The 26,452-nt window shown below is 34.8% G+C and overlaps 1 protein-coding gene across 10 annotated transcripts in view; it reads left to right on the top strand.

The window, feature by feature from the left end:
- EVI5 (ecotropic viral integration site 5) overlaps positions 1-26,452 on the top strand; it is a 205,896-nt gene that overhangs the window by 135,622 nt on the left and 43,822 nt on the right. For all 10 annotated transcript variants that reach the window (XM_045064863.1, XM_045064856.1, XM_045064857.1 and 7 more), the window contains one exon: positions 14,734-14,829. In XM_045064863.1, coding sequence (XP_044920798.1) covers positions 14,734-14,829 — 96 coding nt within the window. The remainder of the gene's footprint in view (positions 1-14,733; positions 14,830-26,452) is intronic.

Here is a 26,452-nt window from a genome sequence, read left to right as displayed (position 1 = left end):
GTTTTTGAATTCAAGTAAATGTTTTCCTGAAGTCAGTTGCCAGTGCAGCTGTGGTGAGAGAGTGCGGGGATAAGGAGTGGGGTGGGACAAGGAGGGGGGGTAAGACAAGAGAGAGTGAGTGTGAGAGAAAGAGAAATAACTAAAGATATGACCGTGGTCTCAGCATTAGAATAGATTACTAAGGACATGTTATGGAATTTAAAAAATAAAGTAGGCATCCATCTTTTCATGGTGATACAGCAGGAATGATGCTCTTTAAGATTCTAGCCTTATTATTCTATGATAAGAAATAAGACTTTCAGTGGTACATATGAAGCTGTAATTCCATCAACTTGTTCTGGTGTCATTAAAAACCCGGAGTGAAGCTTGAGTGGTTTATCAGTGTCACTGAAATCCAGAGATGAAATTACATCCTAATAAATATGCATGGCTGTTGCAATTTACACTGACAGAAATCTGTAGGCAGTACTGAAATTTGTGCTAACTTAAAATTAGTCCCTCTAGAAGGATGTGACTAGACTAATTTAAAAATAAAATGATGTGACATGAGGTTATATCAATTTGATTTGTCTTTCTAATATGTGATTAAATTTTTATGATGCCATATTGTCTGTGCTGACTTATTTTTAATAAAGAGCTAAACTTAATCTCTTTTCAAATTATTGGGGTTTTTCTTAAACATAGGTTGCTAACACTGTTACTGGATTTAATATTGTTCCTCAAATGCCTTAGCACCTTTTAAGTAAAGTAAGGTGTTCTTTGGAAATAATTTTTGGGATTTGCTGATGAAGAAAAATATAAATATATATATTTTAAATTTAAGTAATAGGCTCAGATTCAGAATTTTAGAAAATGTTAAGAGCCAATATTTTATTTTTAATTGTTCAGTAATAAACCTGTGAAATTTGTTACAAATGCTGATTCTTATATCTGTTTGTGTGTTTAGCCTGTATATTGATTTATTAATATTTTGTAATACCTTTTATAGATTTTGAGAATGCCCAGTGTGTCATTACCATAGCATCTAGTACATTATAATCAAGTGTATATATTTTATCTTGTTATACTGGAACACTTCAGGAATAAACCCTAACTTTTTCAAGGAAGCTAGTCCTTGAATTATGGAAATCTGGTTCATTTTCATTTAATTTTTTTTTTTTTTTAGATTTTATTTATTTGAGAGCAAGAGAGCATATATATAGGTATGCACACAAGTTGGGCAGAGGGTTAGAGGGAGGGGAAGAAGCAGACTTTCCACTGAGCCGGGAGCTGGACTCTGGGCTCCATCCCAGGACCCTGAGATCATGACCTGAGCTGAAGGCAGACACTTAACTGATTGAGTCTTCTAGGTGCCCACCCCTCATTTAGTTATGTATGATTATAGCTTGTAATTTGTTGATAAAGAACTATTAAATTTCATTTTATTTTTCATTTATGTAATATATCAGGATACTGTTTTTAGTATTAATGCTATTTTCCTTCTACAACTGAATTTGAATGTTCCTGCTTAAAAGATGAAAATAATAAGTCTGTAATCTCCAATATGAAAATTCAAAACACTCTGAAACCCAAACATTTTCTCATAAATTTCACAGAAATTCATTTGGGTGGCCATTTATAATTTTTGTTTTATCCCACTTGGTGCGAATATTTATACTTTACAGTTTCATCGTGTTTAGTACTAAGCAAGGTATTTCAATATGGATGCAACCTTGTGGATAATACTAATGTATGGTTCATGTATTTTATTATTTTTCTAAAATCTAAAAAATAAAAAAAATAAAAAAATAAAAAAAATTCTAAAAAATAAAAAAAAATCTATGCCAAGATTTTAGTAATGAGATTGTGGGATTTCCTACATAAATCTAAATTTGAAGAGGATAGAAGGATTTTATATTCTCTAATTCTACATATATAAAGAGAGATACCAATATAGATAAGTATCTATCCATGGAAAAGGCATAGTATAATAATTCATATATAAACTTGTAAAATTATATGATAAGTAATTTTTAAGTAAGAAAGTCAGTATTTTACTATGATTATAACATTGTACATATTTGTAATAATGACAAGAAGGAAACAGGAAGAAAATAAACCTGGTGCTTATATATAATATAAACCTTTTAAAAAAATTTTATATATTTATTTGTCAGAGAGAGAGAGTACAAACAGGGGAAGTGGCAGACAGAGGGAGAAGGAGACTCCCCACTGAGTAAGGAGCCTGATGTAGGACTCAACCCAGGACCCTGAGATCATGACCTGAGCCGAAAGCAGATGCTCAACTGATTGAGCCACCCAGCTGTCCCTAATATGAAATTTAATAGCTTAATACATATGTATTTTTTCATAATGCTTTGATTTTTTAACAGTATAAGTGAAAGCATTGCTCATACTCTTTCCCCTTTCATCTCATTCTCTTCCTGAGTCTACCATATACCCTTTCTTTTATCTTTTTGCTATGTGACTGCTTTTATTTTCTGATCCGTCCTTTGAGATTTTTTTTTTTAAAGATTTTATTTATTTATTCAAGAGAGAGAGTGAGAGAGAGAGAGAGCGCGTGAGAAGAGTAGCAGGGGCGATAGGGAAGCAGACTCCCCAGTGAGCAGGAAGCCTGATGTGGGGCTCCATTCTAGGAACCTGGGATTATAACCTGAGCAGAAGACAGATGTTTAACTGACTGAGCCATCCAGGTGCCCCTCTTTCAGAGTTTCTTTTAGGCAAATACAAGCAAGTAGAAGTACATAATTTTTCTTTTCACTTTTTTACATAAAAGTTAACATATTGTGTGTTCTTCTCCTTGCCTTTTTTTTGGTCACTATAGTTTTTTTTCAATGTCATTATATTTTATAAAGCTTTCAATATCAGTACTTCAAGAGCCTTATTAGTTTCTAAGGTACATTGTTTTCCATGGATGTCTTGTAGTATACTTAACTAGATTCTTGTTGATGGGCACACGGATTGTCCCCAGTGTTTTTGCTGCCACAAGCAGTGTACTTAATAACCTCTTGTACATATATAATTTCAGACATACAGAGTTATATCCACATTCTCTACCTATAGAGATATATCCACATGTTCCTTTAGATTGGTCAATGGGTAAATGCATTTGTACTTACGTAAAATTTTGTCAGATGACACTTCTTGGGTTGAACCGTTTTGTACTCTGACCAAGAGGGCATGATAGTACTTGTTTCTCCATTATATTACTTTAAAAGATACTTACAAAGTATATAGCCAAACCTTTTCATTTTAAGTAGATATAACTTGCATATTTTGGAACAGTGATTCTCAAATAAGGGTGGGAGAAGGTGAGATTATGAGACTTCAAAGAATTATGGCATCTGTTTACATATTCATCAAATACTTGGGCAATCTTTATTTGTTAGTATTATAGGCACTGGGGACTCAGTAGTGAAGAAAGTGAGCACAGTGTTTATTGAAACAATAAATAAAAAATACATAAGATCATTACTAATGATGTACTATAAAGTGGGAGGTAAGAGGAAGTGGTGATGAAGATGGAGTGCCAGGAGGTGGTATCAAAGCTGAGATGTGAGGAATAGGAAAGCAGCAGCCATGTGAAGTGCCAGGGGAAGGCTCCTCACCATGAAAGGGTCACAGAGTTCAAGATCCAAAAGCAGAAAAGAAGTTGGTTGCTGAGTCTTGTATAAAGTAAAAAGCCAATGACATCAAAACCAGGGAAGTAGGTTGGGACTGCACATCTTACCATATAAAATTTTACTTCCCATACTAATGAGTTTGGGTTTTACTCTTAAGTGCTGTGGAAGCCATTGAAAGATTTTAAGCAGAAAATCAACTATGACTTTTTCTGTTTTGCTGTATTTCCTTCAGGTTTTTTTGTTTGTTTGTTTTTTACGTTTAATTTTGACATTTTTGTTTACAGAAAAGCAGCAAAAATAGTAGTTACCATATAACTTTTTATCAGCTTCTCCTAATGTTAACATTTTATATAACCATGATACATTTATCACTAGTAAGAAATGAATGAAACTACAGACTTTATTCAGATCTCCCCACTAGATTTCTGTCTCCTCTAATCTGTGACAGTTTCTTAATGCTTTGTTATCTTTCCTTAGACCTTTATTATTGAAAAATACTGGTCAGTTATTTTGTAGAATATCCTTCAGCTTAGGATTGTATGTTTTCTCATGATTAGACTGAGATAATGTATTTTAGGAAAGAATACAGAACAGAAGTGTCCTTCTTAGCACATCATGTTAGAAGGCATTTTGTATTAATATGTTAATGCTGTTAACCCTGATCATTTAAGTTGGTGTCTGCCAAGTTTTCTCCACTACAGAGCTTTTTTCCTCTCATACTGTGTTCATTACAAGTAAGTTATTAAGTCCAGCCCAGTCTGACAGCCGGCAGGGATGTTAAGCTACACCCCCTCAAGGAAAGAGTGTCAAAAAACTTGTGGACATATATTAAAACCACCACAGTAATTAATAAATATTTGGGGGGAACTATCTTTTTTTTTTTAAAGATTTTATTTATTTTATTTGACAGACAGAGATTACAAGTAGGCAGAGAGGCAGGCAGAGAGAGAGGGGAGGAAGCAGGCTCCCTGCTGAGCAGAGAGCCCGATTCGGGGCTCGATCCCAGGACCCTGGGATCATGACCTGAGCTGAAGGCAGAGGCTTTAACCCACTGAGCCACCCAGGCGCCCCCTGGGGCGAATTATCTTGAGGTCATGAAAATATCCTTAAAGTTTCAGCAACTAATTTTAGCATTTGTTAGGGGACATTGCTTATAGCAATTAATGTAATTATTTTTCAAAAGAACACACATACCACTGTGTGTAGAGATAGGTTTGGCTGGGGTTGGAGACAGATTTGTTATGAGGTCTTCAGGAAATAGTACAATACAGGTACTAGCTTGGGCTCAGGTATTAACATTTAAATAAAGAGAAGTAGATAAATTCACAATCTGTTTTTTGTACAGAACCAACAAGACTTGGTGATTAGATTGGAGAGGGAGAAGATTAAGGGGAATTTTTTTTAACGTGATTAACGTAATTTTGTATAATTTATAATATTTACATTTGGAAGTATTACATTTATTACATATGTTGCATATAATATATACACTTATAAGTATTATATATTATATTATATATATTATAAATAATATAATTTATTTGATTAATATAATTTCTTACATACTGCTAACTAAAATCAGGAGACTATAAATGTATTAGTTATCTATTACTATTTTTTAAATTACCTCTAAAACTTAGTGGCTTAAAATAGCAATAAGCACCAGTATCCTAGAGTTTTTGTGGGTCAGAAATTCAGGAGCAGTTTAACCAAGTGGTTCTGGTTTAGAGTCTCTTACGAGGCTGCAGTCATTGAAGGCTTAACTGGAGCTAATGGATGAGGTGTTTTAGGTGGCCCTCTCACAAGGTTGAAAGTTGGTGCTGACTGCTGGAGACATCACTGCCCTAGAAGGGATTTCTCTTAGTAAAGGATTTAGACAACTATAGAAACAAGCACAATGCAGAATGAGTAGTGCTGTGATTGAGGTATATAGGACACTGTAATGGGAGTTTAGTGTTAGGATAATGCTTCAAGAAAGGCTAACTGAGGAATGATTGAGCTAAGACATTAAAGCTATGTAGGAGTTAAGGAAAGACAATAAATAGAGTTCACTGGACAGAGGGAATGGCATATATGAAGAATAAAAATAAGAAAGAAGAGGTTGCTTGAACTTAAAGTTCATTGTAGCTGGAGGTAAGTATCATAAGGAATACTGGTAAGATATGAGGCTGGAACAGTGAATAGGGAGTGAAATCATATACAATTTAGGACACCAGTATAAGGACCTGAGTCATTATCTCAAGATCTGTGGAATGCCATAAAGTATTTAAACTAAGGGAGTGACAAAATGAGATTTGAATTTTATGAAATAGAGACACAGTGCTGTGCTAGAGCCAGCCAGTAAAGGCTTCCAAGAACCAGTTGTTAAATTTTTAGGAATTTTGCGACTTGCTTGTTAAAACAGCCATATGAACAATTAAGTCATATAGCATAATTAAATTGTGATAGGGCAAAGGTAATAAGTAATCAAACTTTAACATTTCCTACTTATTTTTACATTTTACTACTATCTGTGCTTTTGAGGTTATTTAGACCCCCTGTATCTGTACGGTGGAAGTACCATATAATAGTGTTCCACTGTACATTTCTTCCCAGCTCAGTGTTCAGTAATATTAACGTTGATAGCTTGAAAGGAGCCATGGTGGGATGATTTACATCACGTTAGTTGTCAAACTACAAATCAGGACTGGATTTTTTTGTTGACGATCTAGACCAGATGTTGGTAGACTGTAGCCCATAGCCCATAGCCCAAATCTGTCTGGTTGCCTGTTTTTAGAAGTAAAGTTTTATTGGAATACAGCCTTGCCTGTTTCTTTATGTATTGTCCATGGCCACTTCCACATTGCAGCAATGGCAGATACAATATTTGTGATACATTATATGGCCCATAAACCTAAAATATTTACTATCTGGCCTTTTAAGGAAAGGCATTTGATGCCTGTGCTTGATTTTTAATGCAGATAAAAGTTTAAAAATATGTTGTTATCTTCAGCATATGCATTATGACTAGCACAAAATTTTTAAGGAAATTTTCCTTCAGTATTTGATTACTGTCACCAGAATCAACAAAAAACTTGCTCACATTATTAACAGATGAGTGAAATTGTAACATAAGTCTTATTTGTTTCACTTTCATCTTTTCTCTAACAAAAATATTCAGTCAACATTTATATCAAAACTTTACTTTTTCCCCAGTTTCAACCATTGATGGCTCATGGATGTAGTAGTTTAGAAAAAAATCAATGAAAGCATTCTGTGAGAATACAGTGACTGCACAGAATGGGCAATGAGTATTGTATATCTTATTATCTATATGTTATATTATATATATCCTCTGTGTCAGTTTATGTTAAAAGATATAATAAACTTATTCATGAACACATGTGTGCACACACACACAAACAGCCCTAGGAGAAAGCTGATTGCTAGACAATTTTTTTTATTACATATAATGTATTATTTGCCCCAGGTTACAGGTCTGTGAATTGTCCAGCTTTCCCCATATCCCATATCCTCCCCAATGTCCATCACCCAACCGCCCTCTCCATACACCCCTGTTTCATTTGCTGTGCAAAAGCTTTTGATTGTGATGGAGTCCCAGTGGTTCATTTTTGCCCTTGCTTCCCTTGCCTTTGAATTTGCTGCAAAGAATTGAATTTGAATTTCCAGGAAGAATTTGCTGCAGCTGAGGTTGAAGAGGTTGCTGCCTATGTTCTCCTCAAGGGTTTTGATGGATCCCTGTCTCCCATTGAGGTCTTTCATCCATTTTGAGTCTATTTTTGTGTGTGGTATAAGGAAATGGTCCAGTTTCATTCTTCTGCATGTGACTGTCCAACTTTGCCATCATGATTTGTTGAAGAGACTGTCTTTTTTTCCATTGGACATTCTTTCCTCTTTGTCAAAGATTAGTTGACCATAGAGTTGTGGGTATATTTCTGGGGTCTCTATTCTGTTCCATTGATCTATGTGTCTTTTTTTGTGCCAGTACCAGTCTTGAGGATTATAGCTTTGTAATAGAACTTGAAGTCTGGAATTGTGGTGCCACCAACTTTTTGACTTTCTTTTTCAACATACCTTTGTCTATTCGGGGTCTTTTCTGGTTCCATATAAATTTTAAGATTATTTGTTCCATTTCTTTAAAAAAATTGATAGGGATTGCATTAAATGTGTAGATTGCTTTAGGTAGCATAGACATTTTCACAATATTTGTTCTTCCAATCCAGGAGCATGGAACATTTTTCCATTTCTTTATGTCTTCCTCAATTTCTTTCATGAGTACTTTATAGTTTTCTGAGTTCAGATTCTTTGCCTCTTCGATTAGGCTTATTCCTAGGTATCATATGGTTTGGGGTACAATTGTAAATGGGATTGACTCCTTAATTTTTCTTTCTTCTGTCTTGCTGTTGTTGTATAGAAATGCAACTGATTTCTGTACATTGATTTTATATCCTGACACTTTACTGAATTCCTGTATGAGTTCTTGCAGTTTTGGAGTGGAGTCTTGGGTTTTCCATATAAAGTATCATATCAGCTGCAAAGAATGAGAGTTTGACCTCTTCTTTGCTAATTTGGATGCCTTTTATTTCTTTTTGTTGTCTGATTGCTGAGGCTAGAACAAATAGTACTATGTTTAATAGCAGTAGTGATAGTGGACATCCCTGCCATGTTCCTGACCCTAGGAGAAAAGCTCTCAGTTTTTCCCCATTGAGAGTGATATTGGCTGTGGGTTTTCCATAGATGGCTTTGATGATATTAAAATATGTACCCTTTATCCCTACACTTTGAAAAGTTTTGATGAAGAAAGGATCCTGTACTTTGTCAAATGCTTTTTCAGCATCTATTGAGAGTATCATATGGTTTTTGTTCTTTTTTTTTTTTAATTAATGTATTGTATCACATTGATTGCAGCCCTGGAATAAATCCCTCTTGGTCGTAGTGAACAATCCTTTTAATGTACTGTTGGATCCTATTGATTAGTATTTTGGTGAGAATTTTTCCGTCTGTGTTCATCAAGGATATTGGTTTGTAAGTATTCTTTTTGATGGGATCTTTGTCTGGTTTTGGGATCAAGATAATGCTGGCCTCCTAAAATGAGTTTGACACTTTTCCTTCCATTTCTGGTTTTTGGAACAGTTTCAGGAGAATAGAAATTAATTCTTCTTTTGCTTTGGGGAGATTTTTGATGACTGCATCAGTCTCCTTACTGATTTTGGGTCTGTTCACATTTTCTATTTCTTCCTAGTTCAGTTTTGGTAATTTATATGTCTCTAGGAATGCATTCATTTCTTCCAGATTGTCAAATTTGCTGGCGTATAGTTGCTCATGATATGTTCTTATAATTGTTTCTATTTTGTTGGTGTTGGTTGTGATTTCTCCTATTTCATTCATGATTTTATTTATTTGGGTCCTTTCTCTTTTCTTTTTGATAAGTTTGGCCAGGGCTTTATCAGTCTTATTAATTCTTTCAAAACCTTTGCTCCTAGTTTCATTGATCTGTTCTACTGTTCTTTTGGTTTCTGTTTCATTGTTTTCTGCTCTGATGTTTATTATTTCTCTTCTCCTGCTGGGTTTAGGCTTTCTTTGCTGTTCTTTCTCCAGCTTCATGTGTAAGGTTAGGTTGTGTACTTAAGACCTTTCTTCTTTTTTAAGAAAGGTTTGTATCGCTATATACTTTCCTCTCAGGACCATCTTTTCTGTGTCCCACAGATTTTGAACAGTTTTGTTTTCATTTTCATTTGTTTCCATGAATTTTTTCAATTCTTCTTTAATTTCCTGGTTGACCCATTTATTCTTTAGTAGGATGCTCTTTAACCTCCATGTATTTGAGTTCTTTCCAACTTTCCTCTTGTGATTGAGTTCTAGCTTCAGAGCATTGTGGTCTGAAAATATGCAGGGAATGATCCCAATCTTTTGGTACCAGTTTAGACCTGATTTGTGACCCAGAATATGATCTATTCTGGAAACTGTTCATGTGCTCTAGAGAAGAATGTGTATTCTGTTGCTTTGGGATGGAATGTTCTGAATATATCTGTGATGTCCATCTGGTCCAGTTTGTCATTTAAGGCCTTTATTTCTTTGTTCATCTTTTGCCTGGATAACCTGTCCAATTCAGTGAGAGGGCTGTTAAAATCCTCTATTATTATTGTATTATTGTTGATGTGTTTCTTTGATTTTGTTATTAGTTGGTTTATATAGTGTTATATATATATATATACACACATACATATAGTTATATAGTTTATATATATATAGTTATATAGCTTATATAGTTTAAGATTGTTAGATCTTGTTGGACAGACCCTTTGAGTATGATATAGTGTCCTTCCTCATCTCTTATTATAGTCTTTGGCTTAAAATCTAATTGATCTGATATAAGGATTGCCACCCCCGCTTTCTTTTGATGTCCATTAACATGGTAAATTATTTTCCACCCCCTCACTTTATTTATTTTTTTTTAAGATTTTATTTATTTATTTGACAGACAGAGATCACAAGTAGGCAGAGAGGCAGGCAGAGAGAGAGGAGGAAGCAGGCTCCCCGCGGAGCAGAGAGCCAATGCGGGGCTCGACCCCAGGATCCTGGGATCGTGACCTGAGCCGAAGGCAGAGACTTTAACCCACTGAGCCACCCAGGCGCCTCACCCCCTTACTTTAAATCTGGAGATGTCTTTGGGGGTAAAATGGGTTTCTTGTAGATAGCGTATTGATGGGTTCTGTTTTTTATCCATTCTGATATCCTGTGTCTTTTGATTGGGGCATTTAGCCCATTTACATTCAGAGTAACTATTGAAAGATCTGAATTTTGTGTTGTCTGTAAGATGACTGTTACTCTGTATTGTCTCTGTTCCTTTCTGGTCTACTACTTTTAGGTTCTCTCTTTGCTTAAAGGACCCCTTTCAATATTTCCAGTAGGGCTGGTTGGTGTTTACAGTTCTTTCAGTTTTTGTTTGTCCTCGAAGCTTTTTCTCTCTCCTTCTATTTTCAACGATAGCCTAGATGGATATAGTATTCTTGGCTCCATATTTTTCCTCATTTAGTGCTTTGAATATATGATGCCAGTTCTTTCTGGCCTCCCAGGTCTCTGTGTATAAGTCTGCTGCCAATCTAATATTTCTGCCATTGTATGTTACAGACTTCCTGTCCCAAGCTGCTTTCAGGATTTTTTCTTTGTCACTAAGACTAATAAGTTTTACTACTAGAAGATGGGATGTAGACCTGTTTTTATTGATTTTGAGGGGGATTTTCTGTGCCTCCTGGATTTTGATGCTTGTTCCCTTTGCCATATTAGGAAAATTCTCTACTATAATTTGTTCCAATAAACCTTCTGCCCCTCTCCTCCTTCGGGAATTCCAATTATTCTAATATTGTTTCGTTTTATGGTATCACTTATTTCTTAAATTCTCCCTTCATGGTTCAGTAGTTGTTTGTCTCTTTTTTGCTCAGCTTCTTTATTCCCCATCATTTGGTCTTCTGTATCACTAATTCTCTCTTCTGCCTCATTTGTCCTAGCAGTAAGAGCGTCCATTTTTTTATTGCACCTTAATAGCTTTTTAAATTTCTAGTTGGTTAGATTTTTGTTCTTTTATTTCTCCATAAAGAGATTTTATTTCTTCAAAAAGGGTTTCTGTAATATCTTCCATGGCTTTTTTGAGCCCTGCTAACACCTTGAGAATCATCATTCTGAACTGTATTTCTGACATATTAGCAATATTTGTATTGGTTAGGTCCCTAGCCTTTGGTACTGCCTCTTGTTCTTTTTTCTGTGGTGAGTTTTTCTGCCTTGTCATTTTATGCAGATAAGAATATATGAACGACAGAATAAAATACTAAAAGGTTGGCAAAGACCCTAGAAAAATGTATGCTAATGAAATCAGAAGAGACCCAAAATTGGGGGGAAAAGAAAGGGGGATGTTAATTTTTATCTATATCTATATCTATATCTATATCTATATCTATATATCTGGTGAATAGAACAGAGCCACCCACTTGATTTGGGGTGTAATCTGGTCTCTTAGTACAAACTACCTCCCAAAGTTTTAAAGAAAGAAAAACTTATATATCTATAAAATAAGAGTAAACATAATGAAGGGATAGAATATGACTGTAATGTTGAAAATTTAAAAAAATATATAAAAAAGGAATTGATAAGTTTGTTGGAAAAAGAGAAAAAAAGGGAGGAGAGAATGTGTTCAGACTGGAGACTAAACAAAGCCATGTACTAGATTTAGGGTATATTTTTATGTATTAGAAGAAATTGTATCCCAGAATTTTAAAGAAAAAAACCCCCATACATATACAAAAAATAAGGTTAAATACAATGAAGAGATAAAATATTACTATAAAAATGAAGGTTTAAAAAAATATATATCTATTTTTTTATAAGGGTATTTTTTTTAAGATTTTATTTTTTTATTTATTTGACAGAGAGAGATCACAGTACACAGAGAGGCAGGCAGAGAGAGAGAGAGGGAAGCAGGCTCCCTGCTGAGCAGAGAGCCTGATGCAGGACTCAATCCCAGGACCCTGAGATCATGACCTGAGCTGAAGGCAGCGGCTTAACCTACTGAGCCACCCAGGCGCCCCTAAGGGTATTTTTAAGATAAACTATTTAAAAAACTTCAAAAGAGGAAAGAGGAATGGCGCCTGGGTGGCTTAGTGGGTTAAGCCTCTGCTTTCGGCTCAGGTCATGATCTCAGGGTCCTGGATCAAGCCCTGCATGGGGTTCTCTGCTCAGCAGAGAGCCTGCTTCCCCTCTCTCTCTGCCTGCCTCTCTGCCTACTTGTGATCTCTCTTTCTGTTAACATAAGTAAATAAAAAATCTTCCTAAAGAAAAAAAATAAAAAGAAGAAGAAAGAGGAAAAGTTGAAAAAAGAGAGAATAAGAAAAAAATAAAATAAAAAATATTTAACTTTGCAAGACTGAAGGATCATGGGGGGAAAGCCATGAATTCCATGTGTTGCATTCCTCTAGCTCTGGAGTTCCGCAACTCTCATTTATGAACTTGTTCTTGGCTGGATGTTCTTGCTGATCTTCTGGGGAAGGGGCCTGTTGCCGTGATTCTCAAATGTCTCTCCGAGGCGGAATTGCACTGCCTTTGTCAGGGGCCAGGCTAAGTAATCTGCTCGGGTTTGCTCTTGGGAGCTTTTGTTTGTTCCCTGAATGCTTTCCATAGAGCTTTGGAGGACGGGAATGGAAATGGCGGCCTTCCAATCACTAGGCCTAGAGGAACTGAGAGCTCAGGACACCACACCTCAGTGCGCCCTCAGAGAAAAGCAGTCAATCCCTTCCGTCTCCCAGGTCTCCAGCTACACTCTGTACTCTCCTGGCCTGTGACTGAGCATTTCTATCTCTAGCACATGATCCCATTTGAAGTCTCCAAACCCAGCAGATTCCTGCTGCACGTTTCTGTGCCACTCCTCCTGGAGAAGGAAGGAGGGGGTCTCTCTGGATCTGCCACTTGTGGGGTCCCTGCTGGAAGAGCAGTGGCCTAACTGTGCCTTGGATCATGGTTTAAGGTAACCCTGATTTGAGAGCTCACTCCTCGGCTCTGTCTATCGGCTTCCCCGCTCTGATACCTGGGAGCTCTACCACAATCAGACACCCCCGATCTTTCCGTGACCCTGCGGGACCTGAGACCACACTATCCCTTGAGGACTCCACCCCCGCTTAGTCTCTGGAGCGATGTCCCTCAGAGGAGCAGACTTCTAAGAGTTCTGATTTTGTGCTCTGCTGCTCCACCGCTTGCCGAAAGCCGATCCCTCCCCACCACCATGGTCTTTCTTCCTGTCATTTCGGATTCACTTCTCCACACATCGTACCTTCCAGAAAGTGTTTGATTTTCTGGTCCTAGAATTGCTGTTCTTCTCTTCTATCTCCTGTTGAGTTTGTAGGTGTTCGGAATGGTTTGATAACTAACTAGCTGAACTCCTGGGACCTGATGTCATTTCAGTCTGCTACTCTGCCATCTTGCTTCTCCCCCTAGACATTTTTTAAAAGGAATTTATTTATTTGGTCAGGGGTGGAGGCATAAGGAGGGGGGAGTGAGAGGGGAAGCAGAGGGAGAAGCAGGTTCTCCACCAAGCAGGGAGCCTGACATGGGGCTCAGTGCCAGGAACCTGGGATCATGACCTGAGCTGAAAGCAGATTCTTAACCTCTGAGCCACCCAGGTGCCCCTGATTTTTAGACATTTATTAGCACAGCACAGGGTACACATGTGACTATATGCAAACTGGCAAAATATTTAAAGCAGTATCTGCTTAAGGTGAAGCAGAAGTATCTAAGATACAAGAATAAGTTTAATTATTACACTTCTAAATTTGTGATATTTAGAAATGTTGGTATTATAGTACTGTCAGGTGCTAAATTTCTCCAACGGTCACCAATGCTGTAAATTTTTGATACAAATGATGGCTACATTTCAACTGGAGTTAATGGAGGAGAAAAATATTTTGCATACCCTACTTTTATGTAACATATTTTCTTCATATTTTGTTGTTTCTGGATCAGTATTAATTGGCTACGGTATTGTAGGATGCAGTTTTGGGGTTTTTCTTTGTGAAATTTTGAAGTGGTAGAGTTAAGTACTATACTTTTCCTGGGAAGATTAGAATTATGATGTAATTGAACTTCTATTCTCTTTTGTAATGTAATGTAAATGTTAACATTTACTATAAATGTTATTTACTATAAATGTTAACATTTATTGCTTCAGAAAGAATATAATCATTAAGTATTATCCAATTAATATACTCTCTCAGTATCCATATTCTCTGTTAATCTGTTGTCCAAATTTAGTGTTTGAAAGTTCTCAATTTTTTGTTCTTGCATAAAAATGAACAACTTTCACAGTCACCAGTGATTTGAATTCTTTTAAGATTAAGTTCATTTTTAATTTTAACTTTTTATGCAGAACTTGTTTATTTGAGTGTTGTTTCTGAATGCTTAAAGATAGAATATTATTCTATATGTTTGGTCTTCATTTTATATCAAGTTCAGGAAATAATGGCACTTTTTTTTCATCTGATCATTAATCTATTTGTTTTCAAAATTTGAAGTATATTTTACTTTTACCACATGGTTTATTTTTTGTTTGTTTTGTTTGCCGCTCTAGAACAAGGAAGAAGTGATGGCTGTGAGACTCCGGGAAGCAGATAGCATAGCTGCTGTGGCTGAATTACAGCAGCACATTGCTGAGCTGGAAATCCAGGTACCATATGAAAATAATAAAGTACACATAAAAATAATTTCTCTCTGTACCTGAAGAGTGACTTGTACCTTCCTCTTAATGATTATGATTCTATTTTCAACACATATTCATTTCCACGTTCTTTTTTTGGTGGTAACATAACATATAACATAAATTGACCATTTTAAAGTGTAAGTTCTATGACATTAAGTACATTCACATTGTACAACCAGTCAGTCTCCAGAACTCTTTTCATCTTGCAAAACTGAAAATCTGCCTATTGAACATCTCCTCATGCCCATTTCCCCGAACCCCTGGAAACCACCATTCCATTTTTAATCTCTGAATTAGATTACTCTCGGTACTGCATGTAAGTAAGACGGTATAGTATTTGTCTTCTTTTTTAAGATTTTATTTATTGTCAGAGAAAGAGAAAAAGAGCACACACAAAAAGGGAGAGCAGCAGGCAGAGGGAGAAGTACTCTCCCTGCTGAACAAGGAGCCCCATGCAAGACTCCATTCCAGGACCCCGGGATCATGACCTGAGCCAAAGGCAGACACTTAAGTGACTGAGCCACCCAGGGGTCCCTGTCTTTTTTTTTTTTTTTAAAGATTTATTTATTCATTCTAGAGAAAGAGAGTACACAAGTCAGGGGAGGGGCTGAGGGAAAAAGAGAGAGGGAAAGCAGACTCCCCACTGAGCAAGAAGCCCGACAGATCACCCTACAAACCAACCCATCTACAGACCATAAGGCTCAATCCCAGGACACTGAAATCATGACCTGAGCCAAAATCAACACTTGGTCACTTTAACTGAGCCACCCAGTTGCTGCAGTATTTGTCTTTTTATGACTGGGTCTTTTCACTTAGCATAATGTCATTAAGGTTTATCCATGTGTAATGGATAATATGTGAAAAATAATATATGAAAAAATTTCCTTCCTTTATAAGACTGAATAATATTCCATTGTATCTGTATACCACATTTTGTTGTTTATCCATTGGTAAACACTTGGATTGCATCCACCTTTTGGCTATTGTGAATAATGCTTCTGTGAACGTGGTTGTACAGATGTTGTACAGATCTCTTTGAATCCCTGCTTTCATTTCTTTGGGATTTACCCAGAAGTGGGATTGATAGATCATACAGTAATCCTGTTTTTAATTATTTGAGGAATTGCTATACTATTTTCCATAGCAGCTGCACCATTTTACATTCTTGCTAGCCAGTGCACAAGGGCTCTTATTTCTCCTTGTCCTTACCAATACTTGTTAATTTTCTGGGGTTTTTGTTGTTGTTTGTTTTTTTGTGGTAGCCATCCTAATCAGAATGAAGTCATAGCTCATAGTGGTTTTGATTAGCATTCCCCTAATTAGTGATGTTGACCATCTTACCATTTGCTTTTTGCTATTTGTGTATCTTCTTTACAGAAATGTCTGTATGAGTCCTTTGCTCATTTTTTTAATCAGGTTTTTGAGTTATTGAAGTTCCTTATGTATCCTTAGGGTCAATCCCTTATCAGATAGATAGTTTTCTTTTTTTTTTTTTTAATTTTATTTATTTATTTGACAGACAGAGATTACAAGTAGGCAGAGAGGCAGTCAGAGAGAGGAGGAAGCAGGCTCCCTGCTGAGCAGAGAGCCCGATGCGGGGCTCAATCCCAGGACCCTGGGATTATGACCTGAGCCGAAGGCAGAGGCTTAACCCACTGAGCCACCCAGGCGCCCCAGATAGATAGTTATCAAATGTTTTCTCCCTTTCCTTGGGTTGCCTTTTTGTTCTGTTACTGCTTTTTGATGAACAAAAGTTTTTTTTTGTTGAAGTCCAACTTAACTTAGTCCTCTTCTTTTGTGGCCTCTGCTTAAGTCCACGTTTGATAATTTGATACCATATTTGTACATTGCCAAAGCAATTTTTGAAAGAAGATTCAAAACTAAATAATTTGTCAATGTATGTCCTATTTCTCATTGTATTTATAAGGTAGTAAATTTCTCATATGGGAAAAATACTGTGTTTAAAATCTTATTTCTTTCAAAATATGTTATATTTATTCCAAGCCAAAATACAGTTTTTGCTGCAGCATATAGAATTTTCTTCCACTTAAAATATCCTTTGAACTAAATTTCAATTCAAAATTTGGTTAATTTCTAAGACTTACATGTATTATAGCTTCATCTTTTGATCTGGGTCAAAAGTAATCATGATACATCGATTTGTATAAGTTTATTAAAAAATTAGCCTTTGTGTTCTGTTGCTAATATTCCCTGTAAAGTAGCACATACTCAGAAAAACTTCAAACATGAACTGACTTCATGACATATTTGTAATCAGTGGTTTAAATCATGCTATCGTATTCAATTCTAGTGTAAGCCTGGAGTTTTCTAACATCTAGAAAATTAAGAAATTTTGCTACATTTCTATGCATGTTAGTCACAAACAGCAAGATTTATATCATTGTTTTTATTTATTCTGAAATACTTATGAAAGTGAAGAGCCTGATATGCTGCAAGTTTTATTTAAAATGGAATGCAGCATGTTACATCATTTCTGAAAATAGAAAATGCATGAAATTTTTACTATCAGGAATATGTTGGCATCAAATGGCTCTTGATTAAATAATCCTTGGAATCCTAATTGCTAAATTCATTGGTATTTTTTCGGTATTTATCCTGCTTGAGTTTATCTCATTTATGGTTGTTAACCAGTCGTCCTCTTTACATTCTCTCCTCCCATAGCTTTCCCACCACCACTCACTTTTGCCTTACTTCTTTCTTGTTTTTTGTTTTAGTCTTCTTATCATCTCTGAATGTTTGTATTCCTCTGAGAATCCCAAGTTTTTGGCTTTTTAAAGGCTGTATTCAAATGAGGGATCTCACTTACATGGCTTTAGGAGCCATCTGTATAACAGATCCTAATGTAACTCCAGCCCTCACATGTTTCCCCCAACCAATAATTTTTAAACCTTTTAAAAAATTATTAGCACAGTATACCAAGAAGTTTGTAATACAAAGCTACATTATAATATGGGTAAACACATTACCCATATAGTCACGGTGGAGGTCAAGATACAGAATATTGCCTGTATCCAGAAGTCTACCCAATCACACCTGACTCCCTTGTCCTGAGTTTTGTGGTAGTCTCTCTTTTGCTTTTCATAATTGTGTCAACTTCATATGCCTCTCTGATTTGTACAGTTTAGTTTTACTTGTTTCTGAACTTTGAATAGAGTGTTCTTGAATATCTTTGTCTCTTCTTTCTTTGTTCAACATTATTTTAGTAAGTAATCATTTTTATTGTTATGTGTTCCCATTTTATGACTGTATCACAGTGTATCCACTCTAATATTATTGGTCATTTGGGAGTTTGTGGATTGGGACTGTTTGGAACAGTGCTGTGATTATAAGCAATCGTGTGCACTGTACTGACTACATGTACATGTTTCTCTGGTGTGGAATGTTTGTGTCACATAGCATGCAACTCTTCAACTTTATTTTCCAAAGTGCTTGTGATATTTTGTTGTGGTTTTAATTTCCATTTACCTGATTATTAATAAGGCTGGCCATTTGGATTTCCTCTTTTGTAAAGGTCTGCTGAAGTCTTTTTATATGTATTTTTCTGGTAGGTTTTTGTCTTTTTCTTTGGATATATAGTTATTTACTTATTGATGTTATGTTTTGTAAATACCTGTTTCCACTCTGACTTGTCTTTTGTTGTTCTTTAACTTATTGTGTCTTTTGATGAGCAGACCAGTAGTTTTAATGGACTCTAGACCACTCCACCTGGAAGTAGCACAGGCACTTCAAATTCAACATGTTTAAAATTATGTGTTCCTGTTTCATCCAATTTTTTTTTCCTTTCTGTATCTCTAGTCTTGATCAGTGGTAGCATCTCTTAACGGATTGTTCAACCTAGTGAGAACTTCGCTTAGTCCTTTCTTAACCCTCTACATGAAGTCTATATAGAGAATATGTAAACTTTCAACTTTATTAGATAATATCAGATTTTTTTACAAAGTGCTTGTGCTAGTTAACATAACCAGCATTTTACCTTCTCACATACTCTTGTAGTTTTGCTTTCAGATAATTTTTTAAAGATTTTATTTATTTGTCAGAGAGAGAGAGAACACAAGCAGGCAGAGTGGCAGAAAGAGGCAGAGAGAAGCAGGTTCCCCTCTAAGCAAGGAGCCCACTGTGGGACTCGAACCCAGGACCCTGGGATCATGACCTGAGCCAAAGGCAGCTGCTTAACCAACTGAGCCACCCAGGTATCCCACTTTCAGATAATTTTTAATAACTCATGAAGACTGAAGTGTCTTGCCCAACTCCTCAGTTCCTTCAAAAGAGGAAAGTCTGGAATAAATCTAAAACTAAATCAAAGGTGATTTTAATTTCAGAAACTTTTCTTTTAATCTCTCTTAGCCTTTCTGTTCCCCTGGCCATTCCCTGAATTATTCTGTCCACAGCCTTACCTGAACTTCCTAGTCAGTTTCACTTCTCCAGCCTCAGCTCTTCCACAGAGCTATCTGAGTTAGCTTTCTAAAAAATAAGAATTTTTACTGACTGCCTTTTACCTAGCAAATCATATCAGAATTTCTCAGCCTAAAATGCTTACCTTTTCATTGTTTCCCATACCTGCATTGCCCATCTCATCTTTCAGCATTATCTCTTCATACTCCTTCCTTACCCCTTACACACACACACACTTTTCAAAATTTTCACATATTTTCAAAATTCTATACCATTGTACAAGCTGCTGTATCTTCCTAAATTGTGTTTCTCTGTATCCCTACTCCTCTGCTTTTAAGGTATTTCTTTTTACTGAGTTGTGCTTTGCTACCTTACTATTAATACATTTAGTAAATGTGTTTTTAGTAAATGTCTTGATGATTCAACTTTCATGCATTTATTTACTTATTACATGCAGATCCATAATAGATCTCTTGCTAAAATCTGAAACTCCTTTCTCAATTATAAGAATAGTACATTTTAGGTTATTCTTATTCATGGAAATACTTTAGATCATTTTCAAGTTCCACTAGGGGGAGAACTCTGTCAAACATTTTGTACTTCATATCTCTTCAGATCAACTCTTCCAATTAATGTTACTCTCTTGTGAATAAAATTTTCCCCCGTAAACCAATTTCTCTCTAACTCTTCATTTAATAAATTGTTATTATGTAATCAGTTGATATGATTAAGATCTGCTTTTTAAAGTATTTATGAAAATTATACTTTTAAATGTATCCTATTTAGATAAAGAAATACATTAGATGAACAAATATTCATTTTTATAAATACTAGCATTCAGTGGTAGACACACTTGTGAGGCTAAAGTTTATTAAATTTGATTTCAAAGATTCTTTAGTCATCCTGAAACCTTTGCTCTGATTTAAAGTTTATAATATTTCCCTGTTATTATTTGAGATATGTGTATCTATAATATACTTAAGATTTTTATAATCTTTTCCTCCTTGTCTTTGGAGGAGCTGTTTTATATTAGTGTCTCACAGTGAATTTAACCTTCTTTAAGTGTAGCAGTTTTCAAATTTTAACCATTTTCTTAGAACTATTTGAGAAAGCTATTAGCTAGGTTTCCTCCTTCTCAAACAAAATGCCATCAAAATGATGGATTTTAGTCATCATTCTATTATAATGCTTGTTTCAAGCAGATATACACCTATAAAATTAAGAGGTTAAACTCTAAGTTTTCATTAAACATAAAGATTATATCATGTATGTCATTTTAATATCTTTTGGCCATTCAGAATTACCATTATGAATTTTAAATACTATATAATCCTTTCATTTCATTCAGATCTCTATGATTTTATTAGGTAAAACTCCTTTGGCTATATTTCTATCCAAAATAATACTACTATTCTGATCACTGTGCTCTTCTGCCACTTAATGTTTCATCAAAACAATTATTTCTTGCCATAAAATATACATTTCTTGTTACTCTTTTTGTCCACATTCTCCACCAGTGAAAGCTCAGTATGAGGAATTTCTAGCCAGTCATTCAATTGCTGTATATCTCAGCACTTGGTATATAATGCTTGGTACATAGCCATCGCTCAACTATTTGTATTAGATGTTAAAATAATACAATAATTCGCTCATCTGCTTTTTCTACAAGTGACTTTTACTGTATATACTTTGAGTATTCCAGTTTTTAAAGTTCAGAGATTATCACCGTTTTCACACATGCATCAATTTGCATACATTTTGGTCACTGGTGAGGATGATAGAATGATCTCAAGACTCTGTCTAAATGCATTTGTCATCTTATAGAATGAGGGACTGAACGTGGTTCTCTTTTTTGAAAGGTTGTTGAATAGAATTTAAACCTCTGAAAATTCACCTATGTTTATTGTTGGCGTCAGTGGCTTCAGTTACATCTGAGTTACTCTGAGGTGATGCGAGCTGTTACCTCTTAAGGGAGAATTTTGTTCTTTTCTTCCTATCTGCACATATACTTTACAAGCTGATTTTCTTATTTCTCTATTTAAATAGCCTACAAAAATAAATATGATAGAAACTGATCAAAATAAAAAGCTTCAAGAAATTTAATTATAATTAACAACAAGCAGATTTTAAATCCTAATTGACTCTGTGGTCACAACTTTTTGTCTTTTTGTTTTCTCATAATAGCTAGAGATTTAGCATTTGTTGAGAGTATAAGATTTTGAAGTCAGACTACTTACTTAGTATCTTTGACAAGTTACTTAATCTATCTTTTTATTTATTCATTCAGAACAGAGAATCTGAAAGTTTTCTGCTTTAGAGCTGTTGGTATTAAATGAGAAAGTGTTTGTAAGTCAAGCAGATTTGGGGAAAGAATTGTCTGCTAAGGTACTAGTAAGGGCAAAAAGCCTAAGGCCAGGAGCATTTCTGATTAGAGTCCCTGCGTGAAGTAAGAGAGGAAGTAGAGGAAGTCTGAGAGGTAAATAGGCAGATTATGTAGGGCCTAAGAATTTTGGCCTTTCTCTGAGTAAGATGGAAGCCATTAGAGGGTTTTGAGCATAGGGGTGATCAATTAGTAGATATTTAACCTATTAAGATAATTTAATTGAGCTTGATTCAGAAAAAAAAATTCTTATAAGAGTAATTCATAGTATTTAGGAGGGAGGAAATGGTGGTTAAAAAGTGTTTCCTCCTCTTGGTGGAATTTTCCACCTTTATTCTATTGATCCAAATGTTATTTTTTAGTCCAAGGCTTTATTTTTATATTCACACTGAATAAAACTTGATCTGCTTTGCGAGTGGTGGAACAAAACACAGAAAAATTAATTTTTGCTCATAGTTGAAGAAAACACGTGGGAATTGAACTCAAGCTTTCTGATGTTTAACCCAGAATTGAGTTTGTATTTTGGTTATTGTAAAGATAAGCATATTAATTTGTCATAACCATATTAAAAGCTTCTGTGGGTCAAGTGCATCTATAAAATTAATGCTGCTTTGTTATAAGTAATGGAAAAGTTTTAATCTAAAACTGTATAGTTCTATTCAAATCCATCTTTTTGTTCTTTTCCTGGTACCCAGTAACATTTACCCACTTTCGTTTGTTTGCCCAGCAGATAACCTCTAGGGATGCCTCAGATGGGCAATACCCCAACCACTCTAGGCTTAAGAAACACCCACTCAAAATTCTGTTCTGACCTAAAATGAATGAGTTATGTTTAAATCAGTGTGCCCAGATCAGTATGCAGTTTTGGCAGAGATGGAGAGGAAGTGATAAAATCTTTATCACTGTACTTTAAAATACACGTTTTAATAATGTTAAATTGCAGTGACATTACTAAGTGATGAAGTTTATCATAAAGTTTTGTGATCAGTTTGTGCTTTTTAGTTTCCTGAGCTAATTTGTTAATAGTTTCACAACAGCTGGTAGTTGATATGCCAACTCTTGGTTAACAAACTTCTTTTTGGAAGGTTTTTTTTCCCCTTTAAGTACAATGGTTTCCGTTCTGAGCAACTTGCTTGAAGTATTTTTCATTTTTCTTAAATGATTTTCTCAAAATTTTAAACACTTTTAAATTTAAAAAATTGGCTGTTCTCTAATTTTATCTAGTTTTAGCAGTAATTCTCAACAGAAGAAGTTAGGTATGTAGGATATTTTATTCAACTTGCTATGTAGTCATTAAGGATTATAAAATTCAGTTAAAATTTTACTTAAGTACTCAGATTCTTTGGTACCCAAATTTAGTATACAGTTAAATATAAATAAATTAGGTACCTAGAAGCTTTTAAGGTACTGCTGTATTTAGAAATGAAGAATATCATTCAGATACCCAAGATGAGCTCATTGTAGCATCTGAAGAATTAGTGATGGAGGATTAGATTCTTAAAGACCATAATATCGGCAATCATCTTGGTGTTAATAAAAGTCAATTTGTGTACACCTAGCATACACATCTTGGTTTCTCATACCATTCTCTAATGAAGGAAACCAAGGCTCCTCAGAGAAATAGCTGATTCCAATACCGGGAGAGGAAATACAGTAAGGACAAAGATGAGCCTAGACACCTTGTAATACTAGAGAAAGGAAGGACTTAAAAACAAAACAAAACCCTACATTAATAGAAGTATCTTAAAAGGACAGAAGAACCAACAGAAAGAGTTCCTGATGGCCAAAAATAGAACAAATGAAGAAAAAATGTTTAAAATCATAGTAGACTTTAATTCACAGTATAAAATAAATACCCATGAGTCCATTGATATAAATAATGATTTATTTATCAGTCCAATGATATAAATAAATTAACAAGTGGGAAAGAAGAGATAAATTTCTATGCAGAAGAATTCCAAATAATTGTTGTAGATATTGTATTCTTAAGGAGAGGAAGAAGTCCTTTTCTGTAAGTGTGGACTGTGTACAGTGACTCCCTCAAAGGGTACAGTATGGAAAGGGTAGGAAAAAAAGAGTAACTTTACAGTGGAAAAACTTGACAAACACTGCCTCACACAGATAATCAAGGTCAACATCAATAGTTATCAATCATATTGATAGTATGTACTATGGTGTGATGAAAATAGTGCTTCTGTAGTCTTTCAGTAACCCTTAAACCCCATTCTTAAAAAGATTTTATTTATTTATTTGACTGAGAGATCGCAAGTAGGCAGAGAGAGAGAGAGAGAGAGAAGCAGACTCCCTGCTGAGCAAAGAGCCCGATGTGGGGCTCGATCCCAGGACCCTGAGATCATGACCTGAGCCAAAGGCAGCAGCTTAATCCACTGAGCCACCCCCGCCTTAAACCCCATTCTTAACATGAGAAGAAATACCTGACAAATTTCGATGGTGAGGCATCCTACAAAATACTTGACCAAGACTCCTCAAAGCTCATCAAAAAGAGGTGAAGTCTGAGAACTATCTCAAACTATCAAGAGGAACCTAAGGAGTGGAGGAACCTAAGGAGACGTGACAGCAAAATGTAATGTAATATGGTATTCTCCATAGGGTCTAGGACAGAAGAGGGACATTAGCTTAAAAACAAACAAACAAAAAACTAAGAAAATTTGAACAAACCATAGACTTTGGTTAGTAATAAGGTATCAATATTGGTTCATTAATTGTAACAAATTTACCATACTAATGGAAGATATTATTGATAGGGGAAATGAGTGCAGGAGGTATATGACTGTCTTCTCATTTTTTTCTGTAAACCCAAAACTGTTCTTTAAGAAATCTGTTGTAAAAAATATTTTATGTAATTTCATGGTTTTTAGGGACCCCTGGAATTATATAAATTTAAGTATTTGTCACAAAATTGCTTTGCTTTTAATTAAATTATGATTTAAAGAAATATTTTCTAGCTTTTGGACCTTGTGCAAATGCTCATTTTTCATGTGGGCATGTAGTTGATCCTTTAAGAAAGATCACTTTAAAATATGTGTGTATTTGTGTGTTTCTCTTCTCAAATGGAATTAAGTCAGTCTTAGCATTAATAAAATTTTGAATTTATTCTCTCTCTTCCATACTTTTACAAATTACCTTATTATTTTCTTAAAAGTATTTATATGTACTTTTTTTTCCCCTAGTTACTAAACCATAAAAAATATTCAAACTTTTTTGTCCAGGACTTTAAATTACCGGAATCTGTTTTAGAAACTTAGAATGGTACATGATATGAGTATGATTTGTCTTTAGATGTTTCAAATGAGTCACCTTGAAGTCACAGGGAGGCTACCATTTACCACATTTACTATTATGGTTAATTTTTCTTAGGGCAAAGTACAAATCAGTAATAACTTACTAGAGCTTAGTGGTTGCTATTGGTGTTTCAGTAAGGTTATGTTGATTAATCACAGTGATTACTTATCAACTGTCAGGGATTTACTCAAATCATTGGTTTTCTTCTACTATAGTAATTTCATATGCAGTTATAATTTGCTTAATACATTTTGCTTTAATATATGCATTGAAAATATCAAATTAGGACTTAAAAATTGTCCCCCTGCTACAAGTTAATATGGTTGCTTCTGTGACCGTTGAACATAGTTTCATAATATAGCCTTGAAAAAAGATTATTTAACCTTAAAAACAGTCAAGATAATGCCTTCTTATTGTCTCTGAAATAGTTTAACTTTTACAAAGGAGAGAGAGAACTTGATATATTTTTAGCATAGTCTCTCTTTGTGTTACATTTTTCATCTGTGAGTGTAATTTAAAATATTTTTAAAATGCAGGCTTTAAACTTGCATTTGAGACTAAGCAACCTGCATTGTGTCATGACCCTTCTAATACCACAAACTTTCTGTAATACTACTCCCAGTGAAAAACCCACATCCTATGTATAACCTTAGATTTATTTTGAAATCTCTATGAAGAGAGCATAGAGAGATTACTAATTGTTTCTGTTATTTCCTTTAAGGGTGTGATGTCTATTTGTAAACTGTTTTAAGTTTTAATATGTGAGGCTTAAAATGTTAAACTATAGTAAGTATTGATTTCCTAAAATTGTAAAAATGTAGTAATTATACATTTCAATTGAGAATTGGGTTATGTATTAAACATCTGCAGAACATTCAAAAAAAGAAAAAACAACATTAGTTCCAGTAGCCAATACTTCTGATATCACTGGCTAGAAGAATACTAATAAGGAAATGCAAATTTAATGATAAGCCACTTTTTTTTTCTGTTTTATTGCTGTTCTTGTTTTTACTATTTCCTTCCATTTTAGACTTATTTTGTGTTCTTTATATAACTTCTTAAGATGGATGCCTAAATCCAACATCATTTTTATTATTTAAAAATATTGGTAATTACTCATCAATAGGAGAATTGTTAAGCCATAATAAATCCATTACAAAAGAATAAAGATCTGCAAGACATAGTAAATGAGAACAACAAATTATAGACAGAATGTAGATCATAATTCCATGTGTGTTTTTAAAAGTATATGTCTGTGTATTACTTGTTTTACACATACTTAAATACGTCAGGGTGTCTGGTGTGATTCCTATCAAAGCTGTTAACAGTGTTCCCTCTGAGGAGAGTAGAGAGCTTGGTGCAAAAGAGTAAGGGACCGGAATTCACTTTTTACACCATATAGACTTATTACTATGTTAATTTTTTAAGTGAATATACATTTAAATAACTTTTAAGGTAATCATTGCTAGAAAGGAGATAAGAATTAGAACTTCC

This window comes from Mustela putorius, unplaced genomic scaffold (assembly GCF_011764305.1).
Source record: "Mustela putorius furo isolate JIRA1106 unplaced genomic scaffold, ASM1176430v1.1 tig00003853_pilon_pilon_pilon, whole genome shotgun sequence".
Taxonomy (NCBI): Eukaryota; Metazoa; Chordata; class Mammalia; order Carnivora; family Mustelidae; genus Mustela; species Mustela putorius.
The sequence above is the reverse complement of the archived record's forward strand: the minus strand, read 5'-3'. Positions and strand labels throughout refer to the sequence as shown.